The sequence below is a fragment of the Anolis sagrei genome, chromosome 4 (genome assembly GCF_037176765.1).
Source record: "Anolis sagrei isolate rAnoSag1 chromosome 4, rAnoSag1.mat, whole genome shotgun sequence".
Lineage (NCBI taxonomy): Eukaryota > Metazoa > Chordata > Lepidosauria > Squamata > Dactyloidae > Anolis > Anolis sagrei.
This window is the reverse complement of record NC_090024.1, coordinates 122,182,304-122,201,383: the sequence shown is the minus strand read 5'-3', so window position 1 is coordinate 122,201,383 and position 19,080 is coordinate 122,182,304. Positions and strand designations below refer to the sequence as shown.

Here is a 19,080-nt window from a genome sequence, read left to right as displayed (position 1 = left end):
ACCTAAGTAAACATTTCTATCGGACTCCAAGGTGTCCACACATCTACTGGCTGTCTTTCCAGCAGGTCTTCTGCCCTACAAAGCATTAGCAACATGTCTGTTTCTAACTATTGTTGGACTGTAACTTTCATCACCCCCCACCATTGGCTATGCTGGTTATGGTTTATGGGAACTGCAGTCCAAAAATATAGAGAGCCACCTATCCTATGTTAGCCTGTGCTCATCAAGGACTTGTCAGTAGAGATATACCCAGGGTGTAGGGTTATTCCTCTATTCTCAACCTTTGGTCCTTCAGATTTTAGAAATTTATGTTACAGATGTCTCAGCCACTATGGCCAATGCTCAGGGATTCTGGGACCTGATGTCCAAAACATCTGGAGGACCAAAGGTTGAGAACCAGAGTTAGACACTCCAGGAGTGATTACATGAGCAACGTCTGGATTTCCAGATCTTTTTTTGGGTTTCAAAGCACACGAGCTCTCGCCAACATAGCCCAACACCAAGAAACCACAAGAACTGTTGCCCAGCTTCTGAAGAGTAATATTCCTCACCACTTTGATCTATATTAACAAAGCAGTAAAATATGCTATCACGTGCAGCAGAATGAATATCGTGCAGCAGAATGAATATCACAATCAATATAGCAGTACATGAAGGAAAATTATAACTAAAACAAATCAGGACCTCTCTGTGCTACACTATGGGCCCTTCCAGACAAGCCCTATATCCCGGCAGGCATGTAGCCGGGGGGGGGGGGGGGGGGACTTGAGGGGCTTCAGCCCCCCCCCCCCCCCGAAATTCTCATGGTGGTCCGTGAGAAGGCCTTACTGGTACATTATTTAAACTGTTACGTTTATTCATATCATGATCTGATCACCATACTCAATATGTCCATATGCATGGGGGTATTGGGGTAACGATACAAAAGGTTTGCTAGGGTAGACCCTCTTTCACTCAGACTCAGCTCCCCCTGAATCAAAATCCTGGCTACGGGACTGAATCCCAGGATCTCATCTCAGGCTTTCAATTTATCCCAGATTATTTTGCAGTTAGAACTGTTTATCCGGGATTATATGGCAGTGAGGAATGTCTGGAAGGGCTCTAAGATCCCTTCTACACTGCCCTATAACCCAGGGCATGTGATCCCAAGATTATCTGCTTTAAACTGGATTATATGAGTCTCCACTGCCAGATAACCTGGGATGAGGGATGAGGATAATCTGGGAAATGATCCTGAGATATAGGGGCAGTGTTGAAGGGGACATAGTTATAATGCAAGAATCTTGTCTCCTGCATATGTCATCAGTTCGGGACCCCCCTCCCCCCAGCATCAATTGCCACTCTGGGCTAGGGTTAAGAGAGAAGGGGGCAGAAGACAGTTCCACCTTGTCTCTTGTGCTAAGTTAATAATATAATATAAAAATAATATTTTATTTATTGTATCAGGAGCAACCAGACAGTTATATTACATTTTTAACAACACAAACAAACAGACAGACAAAACACAAAGTTTGCAAGCTTGGTAGTTGATTATAGAATCATAGAATCCTAGAGTTGAAAGAGACCTCATGGGCCATCCAGTCCAACCCCCTGCCAAGAAACAGGAATATTGCATTCAAATCACCCCTGACAGATGGCCATCCAGCCTCTGTTTAAAAACCTCCACCACACACCGGGGCAGAGAGTTCCACTGCTGAACGGCTCTCACAGTCAGGAAGTTCTTCCTCATGTTCAGATGATGGAATTGAACCAAACATGGCATACAGGACTCCCAAGACCAACAGAAAACACTAGAAGGGTTTGGTGGACATTGACCTTGAGTTTGGGAGTTGTAGTTCATCTACACCCAGAGAGCACTATGGACTCAAACACTGATGGTTCTGGATCAAACTTGGCACAAATACTCAATCAATATGCCCAAATGTGAACACGGTGGAGTTTGGGGAAAATAGACCTTGACACTTGGGAGTTGCAGTTGCTGGGATTGATATTTCACCTACAATCAAAGAGCATTCTGAAACCCACAAATGACAGAATTGGGGCAAACTTCCCACACAGAACCCCCATGACCAACTGAAAATACTTAAGGCCATCGAGCCCAACTCACTTCACAAGGGCAAGAAAACATAATCAAAGCCCTCCTGACAAAGAGCCATCCAGCCATAGATATAGATAGATATATATATGATTTACACACAGATATAATATCGTAGATTTGAAAGGGACGCCTAAAGAAGGACAATATATGTTGTATGTTCCAGAGTAGGCAAACTAGACAATCTCTACATCAACACTGACAAGGAAACAACAAGAAATACTTTTAACCCACAAGCATTACATATATTAGAAACCAACACTTTCTCATTACTTTATTTCCCAACTCACGAGACTGGGCCACAGCAATGCGTGGCAGGGGTTAGCTAGTTTGAAATAAAAAATCATAAAATAGTTCATTTGCATTTAATGTTAATGGTTTTAAAAAATGCCAGGCTGGATGGTTGCCCCCCCCCCCCCCCAAACCCAATTTCACCTCACCAAATCTGACCCTCTTTACAAAAGTTTGGACACCCCTGACAATGGAGGTTTCAGCATTTAGGAAAAGTGCTTTTATAAAAGTATGTTACTGAACACACACATAAAGTATGAAAGAAAACCATTAAGTCAAGAGTCTGATTAGAAATACTAAATACTTGGTAAAACGTCCTATTATTCATTTCTTAATCTCTGCAATATCATTGGCATCAGATAGAGTTGGCCAATAAATCCTTCCATACTTGTGCGTGCAGGCATATGCATAACCTGAATTCACTCCTGGGGAACAACAGAGACCTCTTTTCAGCTCTTTCTAGACTCACAACTCATCAAGTCCAATTATTCCTTCACAGTTAATGGAACCCCTCCGCACGTCTACTGCTAGCATCCCCTCTGGGACACTGCTGGAGTTTACCTTTTCCATAAGCTCAGCAATGAATAATTCATAGACTCAAATCAGTAGAGAAGTTGGGGGGGGGGGGGTGCAGACTGAAATCACCTACTATTGACAATTTGAGGAATACTGTTTAAACCCTTTAACAATTTACTATCTACATTTTCCAACTGATAAACACCCCCTTCTCTTCTTCCCTTGTAAACAGAACTTGGGCACCTTCTACACTGACATATAAAATCCAGATTATCTGCTTTGAATTGAACTGGTTCGAGGCTTGGGGATCCTCCTGGACTCATCACTAAACCTGGAATCCCAGGTTACAGTGGTGGCCAGGGGAGCTTTCGCACAATTAAAACTTGTGCGCCGGGGGGGGGGGGGGGGTCCGCGTGCCAAGGCTCTCTGGATTGGAGAGCCATCTTGGAAATCATCCACAAACATACTTACACACAAACATACTTCTACAGTATTTAAGAGCATCACAACTTAAGAGTGTTTTGAGTTAAGAACTGTTGCTCAGCCCAGGTTTCACTTTGACATGAAAACAGCATTTTGAGTTAAGAGCTAGAGCAAGAGGGGATGCTAGTGCAAGGCTTTAGGGCTTCAAGGAAGCGGCCTCCATGCCTCGTGCTCTTGTCGCTTTGGGAGATTGCTGTCCACTTTGCTCGTTGGCTTTGAGGAACTTTGGGTTAGTTGATTTTGTGTAATTTTTATTCCTGGTATGTTTGGCTTCATGAAGAGAGCAAGTGCAAGAGGGAGGGAGGCTGGAATGAGTACAGCATGAAGAAAATGATGCTTCTGTTTCACTTTGTGCTTCCTTACCACAACTTTGTGCTTTTACCATTTTAACGTTGATCTTTTTTAATTGTTCCATGTGAATATGCATTTATACATTATTTGTTATTTATAAATTTAAAAAATGGTTCAAAATTCTTTTTGGATGTAAGGGGCACTGGTGGTTCGATTCTAAAGTAAATTCCAATTTTCACAGAAAAAAAATGTTCAAAACTTTTCGAAACTTCACAGACTTCTGAATCCTTTCGTTAATGGTTTGAAAGTGTTATTTCCTGTTTTGTTGGGTTGCCTTTACTTTGAAAGTAGTTGTTTTACTCCAGGAGCAGGGAAAAGTGAGCGGAGGAAATTCACCCTTCTCTAGTTTATAATTCACTTCTCTGGCTTGAGCCAGAAGTGGGGAAACCAAGTGGAGGAAATTCACCCTTCTCTGGTCTATAACTCACTTCTTTGGCTTGAGCCAGAAGCAGGAAAAGCAAACGGGAGAAAATTCACCCTTCTCTGGTTTATAACTCACTTCTCAGGCTTCAGCCAGAAGCAGGAAAAGCAAATGGGAGGAAATTTAATTCACCCTTCTCTGGTTTATAACTGGATTCTCTGGCTTGAGCCGAGGCCAGGGACCAGAAGCGGGGGAAAAGCTGAATAATTTCCGACTCACTTCCTGAGTTGGAAAAAAAATGGCAAGACTAGCTTCGGAAGGGCAAGGGGACTTCCGGTTTCCTAAAAAAGTTCAAAATTGCTTCTTAAAGGTAACATTTCCGACTTTATTCCGAATAACAAAAATTCCGACTGGACCTAACCATGCCTAATAGATAGTACTCTCTTAATAATACTTTAAGGCATATTAATGGTCAAGATTGAATGTAGATATATTATTAAAGTATATCTTGGCATTTTTAAAGGAAGAAGCATAGAATCTTTGAAGCCAGCCTTTTCTTTTTAAACAGTAAGTAGATGAAAAAGGAATACATTCTGTATATTTTGAGCTAATCAAGAAATGCACATTTTTTAAAAAAAAAAAAAGTCATTCCCTGAAGCTTCTCAAGATTAATGAGCATCTTTCCATCCCAAGACACTAAGAAAAATGAGTAGTTCCCAAGCATATAAATGTTCTCTCTATTCAGATTTACTAACCAACTTCATTGGCTGTGATCATGTTTAAAACTATTCAACTGAAAATATCCCTTCCTTTGTATTCATCCATACACCAAATTCCTAACCAATGACATAACTTTACTCTATTATGCCTATGGGCGGGATAAGTGAAAACACTGTCATGGAAGTGAAAGGGAAATGTGTGCTTTGATTTGGACAAATCCTGAACTCAGAAACAAAATGGGTTGGTTTGTACTAAGGAGAGGTCCAGGTTGAACAAGGGTCCAAATCTTTACACTCCTGAAGATTTCTTAGCAGTATGGAACAGGATTAATAATTTACAATCAAGCAGCTCCAAAGGAGCTACTGAATCTGTGAAATTTCATCCAGCTTTGACAAAGAGAACAATAGTTACAGCATGCACAAAAAATCAACAAACCCAATTTCCCCAAATGAATTAAATTGGGCAGCTTCCAAATCAATCCAGGGAAAATTAGGTTCTTTATTTTGCATTGTTGAATGCTCCAAACTGAATCTTGTGGTCTGTGTACATATACATACATATTACATATCTTCAATGACACAAAGTTACTCATACACACCCATTTTTCTGCAAGACAATGAATCATAGAATCAAAGAGTTGGAAGAGACCTCATGGGCCATCCAGTCCAACCCCCTGCCAAGAAGCAGGAATATTGCATTCAAATCACCCCTGACAGATGGCCATCCAGCCTCTGTTTAAAAGCCTCCAAAGAAGGAGCCTCCACCACACTCCAGGGTAGAGAGTTCCACTGCTGAACGGCTCTCACAGTCAGGAAGTTCTTCCTCATGTTCAGATGGAATCTCCTTTCTTGTAGTTTGAAGCCATTGTTCCGCGTCCTAGTTTCCAAGGAAGCAGAAAACAAGCTTGCTCCCTCCTCCCTGTGGCTTCCTCTCACATATTTATACATGGCTATCATATCTCCTCTCAGCCTTCTCTTCTTCAGGCTAAACATGCCCAGCTCCTTAAGCCGCTCCTCATAGGGCTTGTTCTCTTCCAACTCTAGGATTCTATGATTCTAGCACAGTTTCTCAAGAACCTGAGCCCTAGCTACTGAAGTATTAAACCTATTTATTAATTTTTTTACAGCAGATATTATGTAGGGAGCCAAATGTGTATAATCAAGGGGGGGACGGGGACAAATAGCATATTGGTTTCATAAAACTGTCGGCAGTTACTGATTTTCATAGGATTTCACTCTATCTGGTTTGTAACTGCAGTTCATATGATCCCTGCCAAAGCTTGGAAACATTAACAAAGTCAACTGGAAATCCTGGGAACTATTCCAAAAAAACTAATCTTCCCAAACTCTGCAACTCCCTTTAGTCTAACTTAAGTGATGTTGTGACCCACTGCAAGAGGTTTTCATTCCCTTTCTTTGACTGATTTGGTATGTATACCCCTTGCCTTTCCTTCAGCAAGCTCAAGCAACCCTAAATGGCTCTCCTACTCCTCAATATATCCTCACTGCTATCCTGTGGGTTAGGTTAGGGTAAGAAAATAGCATGTGTTAGGAACAGGATTGGAAGCATCCTTGATCTACACACCATAGAGGCGTGATTCATACAGAGACAGGTATCTGCTCACTTGCATGGAATAGGGTAAACATTGAACTCAGAACATAGCATCACACAATAAATCTTGTGAGAAGAGCAGTGTTTGTCTATGCAATGCCTTCTTCAGATAAGCCATTCCTCCCCTGCCCATTAAGTGCTTGAGTTGGCAGAGGATCCATCTTTCCTTCTACCACATGTGCCCTGTCCTCCCAAAACATACTTTAGAGATTATCTAGTGTTTTCCCATGCTGACCGTTTAGGACAGGGATCCTCAAACTATGGTCCGAGGACCGGATATGGCCCTCCAAGGTCATTTACCCAGCCCTCGCTCAGGGTCAACCTAAGTCTGAAATGACTTGAAAGCACACAAAAACAACAACAATCCTATCTCATCAGCCAAAAGCAGGCCCACAATTCCCACTGAAATACTAATAAGCTTATATGTGTTAAAATTGTTCTTCATTTAAATCATTGTATTGTTTTAAAGTGTTTTTGCACTACAAATAAAATATGGGCAGTGTCCAATTAATTCTTTTTTTTTTTCAAATTATAATCTGGCCCTCCAATAGTTTGAGGGACTGTGAGCTGGCCCTCTGTTTAAAAAGTTTGAGGACCCCTGGTTTAGGAGATAGTCACAGAACGAGTATCTTCAGTCAGAAGCAGGGGCGGGCTTAGGAGATATGGCTGCTGCTACTGCCTCGCTATGACCCCGGAGACCAGGATTTGATACCCCAACAAACCACAGAAACTCACCAGATGCTCTTGGGCAAGTCACACTCTTTGGCTTCAGAAAAAGACACAGGCAAACCTTCTCTGAACAAATCTGGCCAAGATAGGGATCGGGCCATCTTAGGCACCTTCTGCACTACCATATAATCCAGATTTTCAAAACAGAAAATCCACATTATCTTCTTTGAACTGGATTACCTGGATAATCCAATTCAAAACAGAAAATCTTTGATTTTATATGGCAGTGTAGATCCAGCCTTAGAATTGGCATACATTGGAAACGACTTGAAGGCAAACAACAACAACCTTCTGCATAAAATCCAATGGAAGATCTCCTTGGCTAATGGTAGAGAGAGAGACAAAAACGTAAGATACATTATGAACTCCCAGCATTCCCCAGCTTGCATAGGCCATGATGCAACAGGGGCTCTGAAAGCTGCAGTCAAGCAAATCCAAGCTCTGTCCCCCTCTCCTGGTAGAGATGGCAACTACACAATGAGTAAAAGGTAAAGGTAAAGGTAGTCCCCTGACATTAAGTCCAGTCATGTCTGACTCTGGGGTGTGGTGCTCATCTCCATTTCTAAGCCGAAGAGCCAGTGTTGTCCGTAGACACCTCCAAGGTTATGTGGCCGGCATGACTGCATGGAGCACCGTTACACAATGAGTACTTTCCAACAAATCTGAAGCACAACTCCTGCCACACTATAAACTTAAGATGACCCCATGAATTCCACAGGGTTACCATAGGCAAAGAATCCTCAGAGGTGGTTTCATCTGTTCAGACCTATTTAATACTGCTTACAGCATCCGATATTCATTGGCAATCCCCCATTCAAGTATTAACTCTTCCTAGCTTCCAAGTTCAGAGATGATTATAAACATTGGCCTGTCTTGAAATTAATGGAAGGATTGCTTTTCAAAGGCTTTCACGCTGAAATCAATGTGCGTTTTGTGGTTTCCAGGCCATATAGCCGTGTTCTAGCAGCATATTCTCCTGATGTTTCACCTAAATCTGTGGCTCGCATCTACCATCAGATCATGTTGTTGTTGTTCATTCGTTCAGTCATCTCCGACTCTTCATGACCTCATGGACCAGCCCACACCAGACATCCCTGTCGGCCATCACCACCCCCAGCTCCTTCAAGGTCAGTCCAGTCACTTCAAGGATGCCATCCATCCATCTTGCCCTCTTCCTTTTACCTTCTGCTTTCCCCAGCATAATTGTCTTCTCTAGGCTTTGATGTCTCCTCATGATGTGGCCAAACTACTTCAACTTTGTCTCTAGTATCTTTCCCTCCAGTGAGCAGTCGGGCTTTATTTCCTGGAGGATGGACTGGTTGGATCTTCTCGCAGTCCAAGGCACTCTCAGAACTTTCCTCCAACACCACAGCTCAAAAGCATTGATCTTCCTTCGCTACCATCAGATCATAGAATCACAGAATCAAAGAGTTGGAAGAAATCTCATGGGCCATCCAGTCCAACCCACTGCCAGGAAGCAGGAATACTGCATTCAAATCACCCCTGCATCTTCAGATCCTCTGAAGATGCCAGCCACAGAACAGATGCAGATGAAACATCAGGAGAATATGTTGCTAGAACATGGCCATACAGCTCAGAAACCACACAACACCCCATTGGAAGTGTACCTGTCTGAACGTATCTCCTTCTATGTCCCACTCAAAAACCACTAGAAGAATTGACACGAAATTTGGACAGAATACATCTATCAGGCCAACGAGTGACCATCACTCATAAAAACACCGAAAAGCACAGCAGAAGAGAATTAAAAAAAAACAAAAAATAAAAATTACATTACAACGCATGCATAAAACCACATATATACACACACAAAACACATATACACAGACTGGGCCACAGCAATGCGTGGCAGGGGACGGCTAGTAAATAAATAAATCTACACTGTCGAATTAATGCAGTTTGATCCCACTGCAGGGCTCCCGGAATTCCAAGGAGTTCTGGTTTCACAATGCCTTGAGCCTTCTCTGCCAAAGAGTAGTAGGACGCAAACTACAAGAAAAGAGATTCCATCTGAACATGAGGAAGAACTTCCTGACTGTGAGAGCCGTTCAGCAGTGGAACTCTCCACCCTGGAAGCTTATAAACAGAGGTTGGATGGCCATCTGTCAGGGGTGCTTTGAATGCAGTATTCCTGCTTCTTGGCAGAGGATTGGACTGGATGGCCCATGAGGTCTCTTCCAACTCTATCATTCGATGATTCTATACTTGGGACCTTTCCACACAGCCATGTAACCCCGAATATCTAGGCCAGGGGTCCTCAAACTAAGGCCCGAATATGGCCCTCCAAGGTCATTTACCCAGCCCTCACTCAGGGTCAACCTAAGTCTGAAACAACTTGAAAGCACACAACAACAACAACAATCCTGCCTCATATTGTCCTTCATTTTAATTACTGTATTGTTTTAAAGTGTTTTTTTGCATCTATATAAATAAAAATGTAATGTTCGTTTGTGCTACCATCAGAACTCAAAACCCACTGGGGGAATTGACACCAAATTTGGACACAAGACACCTAACAACCCAATGTATGTCCTCCACTCAAAAAATTGATTTTGTCATTTGGGAATTGTCGTTGCTGGGATTTATAGTTCACCTACAATCAAAGAGCATTCTGAACTCCACCAATGATGGAACTCAACCAAGCATGGCATACAGGACTTCCATGACCAACAGAACACACTGGAATGGTTTTGTGGGCATTGACCTTGAGTTTGGGAGTTGTAGTTCACCTACATCCAGAGAGCACTGTGGACTCAAACAAGGACGGATCTGGACCAAACTTGGCACAAATATTCCATATGCCCAAATATGAACATAGATGGGGTTTAGGAGAAATAGACCTGGACATTTGGGATTTGTAGTTATTGAGATTTAAAGTTCACTACAATTAAAGAGCATTCTGAAACCCACAAACGACAGAAATGGGACAAACTTCCCACACAGAACCCCCATGACCAACAGAAAATACTTAAGGCCATCCAGTCCAACTCTCTTCACCAGGGCAAGAAAATGTAATCAGAGCCCTCCTGACAAAGAGCCATCCAGTCATAAATATAGATAGATAGATATGATTCTCTCTCACACACACAGATATAATATCACAGATTTGAAAGAGACCCTTAAAGAAGGACTATGATATGTTGCATATTCCAGAGTAGGCAAACCAGACACTCTCCACATCAACACTGACAAAGAAACAACAAGAAATACTGTTTACCCTCAAGCATAAAGAAAATACATATATTAGAAACCAATACTTCCTCATTACTTTATTCTCCAGATCACTAGACTGGGCCACACAACGCGTGGCAGGGGACAGCTAGTTACAAATAAGATATGTGCAGTGTGCATAGGAATTCATTCATGTTTTTTTTCAAATTATAATCTGGCCCTCCAACAGTTTGAGGGACTGTGACCTGGCCCTCTGCTTAAAAAGTTTGTGGACCCCTGATCTACACTGTCGAACTAATGCAGTTTGATCCCACTGCAGGGCTCCAGGGAATCCCAAGGAGTTCTGGTTTCAATATGCCTTGAGCCCTCTCTGCCAAAGAGTACTGGGGAGTCTACCGTGTACCATGCAGCTGTGGACAAGGCTACATAGGGACCACCAAACACAGCATTGCCCAAACACGAATCAAGGAACATGAAAGGCACTGCAGACTATTTCAACCAGAGAAGTCAGCCATAGCAGAGCACCTGATGAACCAGCCTGGACACAGCATATTATTTGAGAACACAGAAATGCTAGACCACTCTCACAACCACCATGTCAGACTACACAGAGAGGCCATTGAAATACACAAGCATGTGGACAATTTCAACAGAGACCATGAAAATGAACAAAATCTGGCTACCAGTATTTTAAAAACTCTAAAATTACAACAGCAAAACAACAGAGAGGAAACAAACAAGGACATCTAATCACCTTTCAACAAAAGATTGCTCCAAGCACTGCCAGGCAATCAAATGCTAATCAAGGTGGTCAGATGAAACATTCACACCTAGCTCCAACAGACAAGAGTTCTTTGTCCCACCCTGGTCATTCCACAGATATATAAACCCACTTTCCTACTTCCAACAGACCTCACTACCTCTGAGGGTGCTTGCCATAGATGCAGGCGAAACGTCAGGAGAGAATGCCTCTAGACCATGGCCATATAGCCCGAAAAAAACCAACAACATCCCAATTACTGTATTGTTTTAAAGTGTTTTTTGCATTACAAATAAGATATGTGCGGTGTGCATAGGAATTCATCCATGTTTTTTTTTCAAATTATAATCTGGCTCTCCAACAGTTTGAGAGACTGTGACCTGGCCTTCTGCTTAAAAACTTTGTGACCCCTGATCTACACTGTCGAACTAATGCAGTTTGATCCCACTGCAGGGCTCCGGGGAATCCCAAGGAGTTCTGGTTTCACAATGCCTTGAGCCCTCTCTGCCAAAGAGTACTTGGGACTCTTGTAGGTTTTTTCAGGCTATAGGGCCATGTTCTAGAGGCATTTCTCCTGACGTTTCGCCTGCATCTATGGCAAGCATCCTCAGAGGTAGTGAGGTCTGTTGGAACTAGGAAAAAGGGTTTATATATCTGTGGAATGGCTGGGGTGGGGCAAAGAGCTCTTCTCTGCTGAAGCTAGGTGTGAATGTTTCAGCTGACCACCTTCATTAGCATTTGAAGGCGTGGCTGAGCCTGGGAAAATGTTCTGTTGAGAGGTGTTAATCTGTGCCTGGTTGTTTCCTCTCTGCTGTTTTGCTGTAGTAATTTTAGAGTTTGGAAATAGGAAAATGGGTTTATATATCTGTGGAATGACTGGGGTGGGGCAAAGAGCTCTTCTCTGTTGGAGCTAGTTGTGAATGTTTCAGCTGACCACCTTCATTAGCATTTGATTGCCTGGCAGTGCCTGGAGCAATCTTTTGTTGAAAGGTGATTAGATGTCCTTGTTTGTTTCCTCTCTGTTGTTTTGCTGTTGTAATTTTAGAGTTTTTTTTAATACCGCTGGCCAGATTTTGTTCATTTTCATGGTTTCCTCCTTTCTGTTGAAATTGTCCACATGCTTGTGGATTTCAATGGCTTCTCTGTGTAGTCTGACATGGTGGTTGTTGGAGTGGTCCAGCATTTCTGTGTTCTCACTACCTAGTACTTGGGACCTTTCCTCACAGCCATGTAACTCCGAATATCTAGGCAGAGAATCCACAATATCTGCTTTGAACTGAGTCCAAAGTGCCATCTAACCCAGCTCAATGTGGACTGTGTCCAGCTACCTTTCCCTCCCTTTCCCTCCTTCTTGCCACTCACCAGACAGCCATCCTGGCCTTGGGGTACCTCAGTCTATCCAGGCAGCCCAGGAAGTGGGGCAAGGAGCCGGCGGCGTTCCTGGCCAGGAGGGCGAGGAAGACGGTGGGCTTCTGCAAGGCGGATTCAGGCAAGGGAGAGCCCTGGGGGCCGCCTTCCTCCTCGGCGCCGAAGGAGAAGGAAAGGTGAGGCAGGAGCAGGAGAAGAAGCAGGGCTTGCTGCCGCCGCCGCCGCCTCAAGGTGGAGGAAAAGCGCGGGCTCCCTTCAGCCATCTTTCAGGAGCCTGGGACTGCCTCGCGCACAGGAGTTTGCTCCAAGAGTAGCAAGAGGAGGAGGAGGAGGAGTCGCTTCTGGGCCTTTGGCGGATTGGTGGGCCCAGACCCGCCGCCCGGCCTCCTCGGTGCAGCTCGGGAGGCAAATAAAAACAAACAAAGCGTGCTTTCTCTTCCTGGCAGCCCAGGAGGACAGGCGGGAGTCCTGGTGGCAGCCAAGCGGCAGCGGGGAAAGGCCCACCGCTGGAGGAGAGGAGGAGAGAGAGGCTCTGCCCAGACCCTCCACTGCCCTCCTTTGGGTCAAGGAAACAGAGCCTGGGTCCACCCTGCCCTATATAGCACAGGATCTGGTCCCAGATTGTCTGCTTATAGTCATACAGTTGGAAGAGACCTCATAGGCCATCCAATCCAACCCCCCCCCCCTTCGAAGAAGCAGGAAAATTGCATTCAAAGCACCCCCGACAGATGGCCATCCAGCTTCTGTTGAAAAGCCTCCAAAGAAGGAGCCTCTACCACACTTTAGGGCAGAGAGCGCCACCGCTGAACGGCTCTCACAGTTAAGAAGTTTATTTATTTATTTATTTACTTTATTTCTATACCGCTTTTCTCAGCCCTCAGGCGACTCAAAGCGGTGAACAACATCAATACAAAACATCACGAGACAAGTGTAGGGCAATTAAAAACAATTGTAACATAAATCATTAAACATCAGTATAACAATCATTAGCGCCTCAACAGTAAAATCAGAATCCAGTCTCGTCATCCATTATTCCATATTCCTATGTTCAATTACACTGTTTAATCAAATGCTTGTTCGAACACTTTCCACCGAAACGCCAGCAGGGAGGGGGCAGATCTGATATCTGCAGGCAGGGCATTCCACAGCTGAGGGGCCACCACTGAGAAGGCCTTGTCTCTCATCCCCGCCAAGCGCACCTGTGATGCAGGCGGGACAGAGAGCAGGGCCTCCCCAGATGATCTTAGTGTCCTAACCAGTTCATAGGAGGAGATGCGTTCGGAGAGGTAACTTGGGCCAGAACCGTTTAGGGCTTTATAGGCTAATGCCAGCACTTTGAATTGTGCCCGGTAGCAAACTGGCAGCCAGTGGAGCTGGCGCAACAGAGGAGTTGTATGCTCCCTGAGTGCCACTCCTGTTAGCAACCTGGCTGCCGAACGCTGGACCATTTGAAGCTTCCGAGCAGTCTTCAAAGGCAGCCCCACATAGAGAGCGTTGCAGTAGTCTATACGGGATGTAACCAGAGCGTGGACTACCGCGGCCAAGTCAGACTTCCCAAGGTATGGGTGCAGCTGGCACACAAGTTTTAACTATGCGAATGCTCCCCTGGTCACCACTGAAACCTGGGGTTCCAGGCTCAGTGATGAGTCCAAGATCACACCCAAGCTGTGAACCTGCGTCTTCAGGGGGAGTGTGACCCCGTCCAACACAGGTTGTAACCCTATGCCCTGTTCGGCCTTACGACTGACCAGGAGTACCTCTGTCTTGCCTGGATTCAATTTCAATTTGTTCGCCCTCATCCAGACCGTTACAGCGGCCAAGCACCGGTTCAGGACCTGAACAGCCTCCTTAGTACCAGGTGGAAAGGAGTGACAGAGTTGGACATCATCTGCGTACAGATGACACTGTACCCCGAAACTCCGGATGATCTCCCCCAGCAGCTTCATGTAGATGTTAAACAACATGGGAGACAATATTGAGCCCTGAGGAACCCCACAAGACAATGGTTGTGGAGCAGAACAGGTGTCCCCCAGCAACACCTTCTGAGATCGACCCTCTAGGAAGGACTGGAGCCACTGTAGAACAGTACCTCCAAGGCCCATTCCCACGAGGCGTCCCAGAAGGATAACATGATCGGTGGTATCGAAGGCCGCTGAGAGGTCCAGCAGAACTAACAGGGACACACTCCCCAGTCTAGCTCCCGGTGTAGATCATCCACTAAGGCGACTAAGACTATTTCAGTTCCATGTCCCGGCCTAAAGCCAGACTGTGCCGAATCCAGATAATCCGTGTCTTCCAAGAATACCTGGAGTTGTGAAGCCAACACACGTTCCAGGACTTTGCCCAAAAAGGGGAGATTGGAAACTGGCCGATAGTTGACAAATTGGGTGGGGTCCAGTGATGTTCAGGTGGAATCTCCCATCTTGTAGTTTTAAGCCTCAGTGAAGACATCTGCCCTTGCGCTATGCTACTCTGCTGTTGAGTACGCATGCCCAGTGTGGAACACATCTCACCACGCTAAAACAGTGGATGTGGCTCTTAATGAGATATACCACATTATCACGGGGTGTCTGCGCCCTACATCACTGGAGAAATTACACTGTTTAGCCGGTATTGCACCACCTGACATCCGCCGGAAAGTAGCAGCCAATAGTGAAAGGACCAAGGCAGTGACATCTCCAGCTCATCCCTTGTTTGGGTATCAGCCAGCATGTCAATGACTTAAATCAAGAAATACTGGAGGCTGGCAGAAGAGGTCTCCTGTAATGCTAAGAGAAGGACCAGAAGGGACCCGACAGGGGAAAGTAGAGCAAAGCTGCTGTGGGTGGAAGGAAAGATGTGGCATTTAAAACTAGAACAATTGCGCCGGGATTGTGGCGCAGCTGAATGAGTGTCAGCTGCATTAAGATCACTCTGACCAAAAGGTCATGAGTTCGAAGCCAGCCCAGGTTGGAGTGGGTTTCCAACCAATTGTGTAGCCTGTTGTCGACCTTTGCAACCCGAAAGACAATTGCATCTGTCAAGTAGGAAAATTAGGTACCACCTTAAAGTGTGGGGAGGCTAAATTAACTAATTTATGAGGCCATAAAAAAGACTCCAGCAAAGCACTCCAGCAAAAAAAGCATGCGGGGAGTGCGGAAGTGCTTCATCAGTGTTGCAGATGGACGATGAAAGCGACAGCTCCCCTGGCGGCCAGAAAAAGTTAAATAGCCTCTGAGTATGTCTGTATATGTTGTATGTTAAAATTGGCATTGAATGTTTGCCATATATGTGTACACTGTAATCCGCCCTGAGTCCCCTGCGGGGTGAGAAGGGTGGAATATAAATGCTGTAAATAAATATAATAATAATAAATATTAAGATGTACCACCATCACTCACTTAGCTAAGGCAGGCAAGGGGCAAGGAAAATAGCAGGAACAAAGAATTTAGCTTTGTGGCTGGATAGTATCTTTTGCAAAGTTATAAATCTATCTCATGAGTGGTTTGGATTGCATCTCCCTCTCTTTGCTGCTTCCAACATTCTGTGCCCGGTTTTTTGGTTTTGTTACATGTACAATTGCAAATGAACAAACTAAAAAAAAATTAATTGAAAAAAAAAAGAAATAGGAAGATAGATGCTTTTGAACTGTGATGATGGAGGAAAGTGCTGAGAGTGCCTTGGACAGCGAGAAGATCCAACCAGTCCATCCTCCAGGAAATAAAGCCCGACTACTTATTGGAGGCATCTATCTTCCTTCGCTCAGCCTTCCCTAAGTTCCAGCTCTCACATCCGTAGGTGACTACAGGGAATACCATTGCTTTAACTATGCAGATCTTGGTTGCCAGTGTGATGTCTCTACTCTTCACTATTTTATTGAGATTGGACATTGCTCTCCTCCCAAGAAGTAAGTGTCTCTTGATTTCCTGGCTGCAGTCTGTGTCTGCAGTAATCTTTGCACCTAGAAATACAAAGTCTGTCACTGTCTCCACATTTTCTTCCTCTATTTCGCAGTTGTCAATCATTCTTGTTGCCATAATCTTGTTTTTTTTATGTTTAACTGCAACCCAGGAACTAATAAACAACATTAAAAAAATCCAGCCATTTCCCAAATATTTTGGAATATCATCCCCAATCAGAACTGCCCATCTCCATTTTTTTTTTTTTACTGGAAGGCAAGTTTAGCAATCTACCACTTATAGTCCAGGCTATGCACAGTCCAATCTTATGCATGTTTGCTCAGACATAAATACTGTCAAATCAAATAGTGCTTGACATCCAAGAAAGTGCATATTGGACTGTAGCTCTTAGTGTGCCAGGAAGATAATCTGGGTTTGTAGCCAAAGTACACCTGGGCTCTAAATACCTCTGGATAAATCAACCGAGGAGTCTCAAAATTGCAATAAAAATTAAACTTTCCCTCCTCCCAGTTCTCTATAATCATTAGATAGACAGATCTATCGGATAGAAAACAATTTCTAAGAGATAATTCTGACTACTGAGCCCAAATGTAGACAAAAACTCATCCAGTGGTCCCAAGGAAAGTTTTAGTGAAAATCATTGCAAGATTCTTTAAAGAGGAGTGATTCCAGTTAGACTGTAAAGTTATACACATTTAGGTAAAGATAAAGGTTTTTCCCCCAACATGAAGTCCAGTCATGTCTGACTGGGGTGTGGTGCTCATCTCCATTTCTAAGCCGAAGAGCTGGCATTGTCCATAGACACCTCCAAGCGCATGTGGCTGGCATGACATGGAGTGCCGTTACCTTCCCGCCGGACTGGTACCTATTGATCTACTCACATTTGCATGTTTTCGAACTGCTAGGTTGGCAGAAGCTGGGGCTGACAGTGGAAGCTCACACTGCTCAATATGCCCAAATATAAACACAGATGAAGTTTTAGGGAAATAGACCTTGACATTTGGGAGTTGTAGTTACTGGGATTTGTTGTTCACCTACAATCAAGGAGCATTCTGAACCCCACCAACGGCAGAATTGGGGCAAACTTCCCACACAGAACCCTCATGATCAACATAAAATACTGTGTTTTCTGGTGGTCTTTGGTGACCCTTCTGACACCCCCTCCGCATAGTTAAAGCAATGGTATTCCCCATAGTCACCTACGGATGTGAGAGCTGGACCATAGGGAAGGCTGAGCGAAGGAAGATAGATGCCTCCAATGAGCACAACCCACTCCAGGGGTCCCAAACTCCAGGTTGAGAAATGCTGCCTTAAGGCCATCCAGTCCAACTCCTTTCACCAGAGCAAGAAAACATAAAGCCCTCATGACAAAGAACCATCCAGCCATAGATATAAATATATTTGATTCACACACACACACGTTTATGACAGATATAGTACCATAGATTTGAAAGGGACCCCTAAAGAAGGAAAATGATATGTTGCATGTTCCAGAGTAGAAAACCAGACAATCTCCACATCAACACTGACAAAGATACAGCAAGAAATACTGTTTACCCACAAGCATTAAAAAATTACATATATTAGAAACCAATACTTTCTCATTACTTTATTTTCCAGATCACCAGACTGGGCCACAGCAACGCGTGGCAAGGGACCACTAGTACACTATAAATTATTGATTAGGGAATTTCACATTTGTTACACGTTCAATTTACAGACTTCATTCAGGAACGTTGCCACTGAGACATCAGTTAAAATCTTGGCAGTTTAAAAGCATAATTACTTTGTCTGGGTCGGTATGGCTTTTCATAGAATCTATAACTTGTAGTACCAAGCTAGATCTTGGTTCCTGGTAGAGTGGGCAGTGCAGAAGAACATGCAGGATGGAATCCAGCTGTCCTGTACTACTTGACAAGCTGGAATGTGTCCAGAGGAGGGCGACTAAAATGATCAAGGGTCTGGAGAACAAGCCCTATGAGGAGCGGCTTAAGGAGCTGGACATGTTCAGCCTGAAGAAGAGAAGACTGAGAGGAGATATGATAGCCATGTATAAATATGTGAGAGGAAGCCACAGGGAGGAGGGAGCAAGCTTGTTTTCTGCTTCCTTGGATATTAGGACAAGGAACAATGGCTTCAAACTACGGGAGAGGAGATTCCATCTGAACATGAGGTGTTCCAGCGAGTGTCTCTGTAGATCTTAGAAAACTATTTCTTGATTTAAGTCGTTGACGTGCTGGCTGGTACCCAAACGGGATGAGCTGGAGATGTCACTGCCTTGGTCCTTTCACTATTGGCTGCCACTTCCCGACGGATGTCAGGTGGTGCGATACTGGCTAGACAGTGTAATTTCTCCAGTGGTGTAGGGCGCAGACACCCCGTAATAATGCGGCATGTCTCATTAAGAGCCACATCCACTGTTTTAGTGTGGTGAGATGTGTTCCACACTGGGCATGCAAACTCAGCAGCAGAGTAGCACAGCGCAAGGGCAGATGTCTTCACTGTGTCTGGTTGTGATCCCCAGGTTGTGCCAGTCAGCTTTCGTATGATATTGTTTCTAGCACCCACTTTTTGCTTGATGTTCAGGCAGTGCTTCTTGTAGGTCAGAGCACGGTCCAGAGTGACTCCCAGGTATTTGGCTGCGCTGCAATGCTCCAGTGGGATTCCTTCCCAGGTGAGCTCGGGATGCTTGTCTGTTCTTGAG

The 19,080-nt window shown here is 44.3% G+C and overlaps 1 protein-coding gene across 1 annotated transcript in view; it reads right to left on the bottom strand.

The window, feature by feature from the left end:
- COLGALT2 (collagen beta(1-O)galactosyltransferase 2) overlaps nucleotides 1–13,032 on the bottom strand; it is a 74,573-nt gene extending 61,541 nt beyond the window's left edge. Inside the window, exon 1 of the mRNA XM_067467612.1 lies at nucleotides 12,472–13,032. Within this exon, the coding sequence (XP_067323713.1) occupies nucleotides 12,472–12,740 (269 nt within the window). The 5' untranslated portion in view covers nucleotides 12,741–13,032. The remainder of the gene's footprint in view (nucleotides 1–12,471) is intronic.
- Between the last annotated feature and the right edge of the window lie 6,048 nt (nucleotides 13,033–19,080).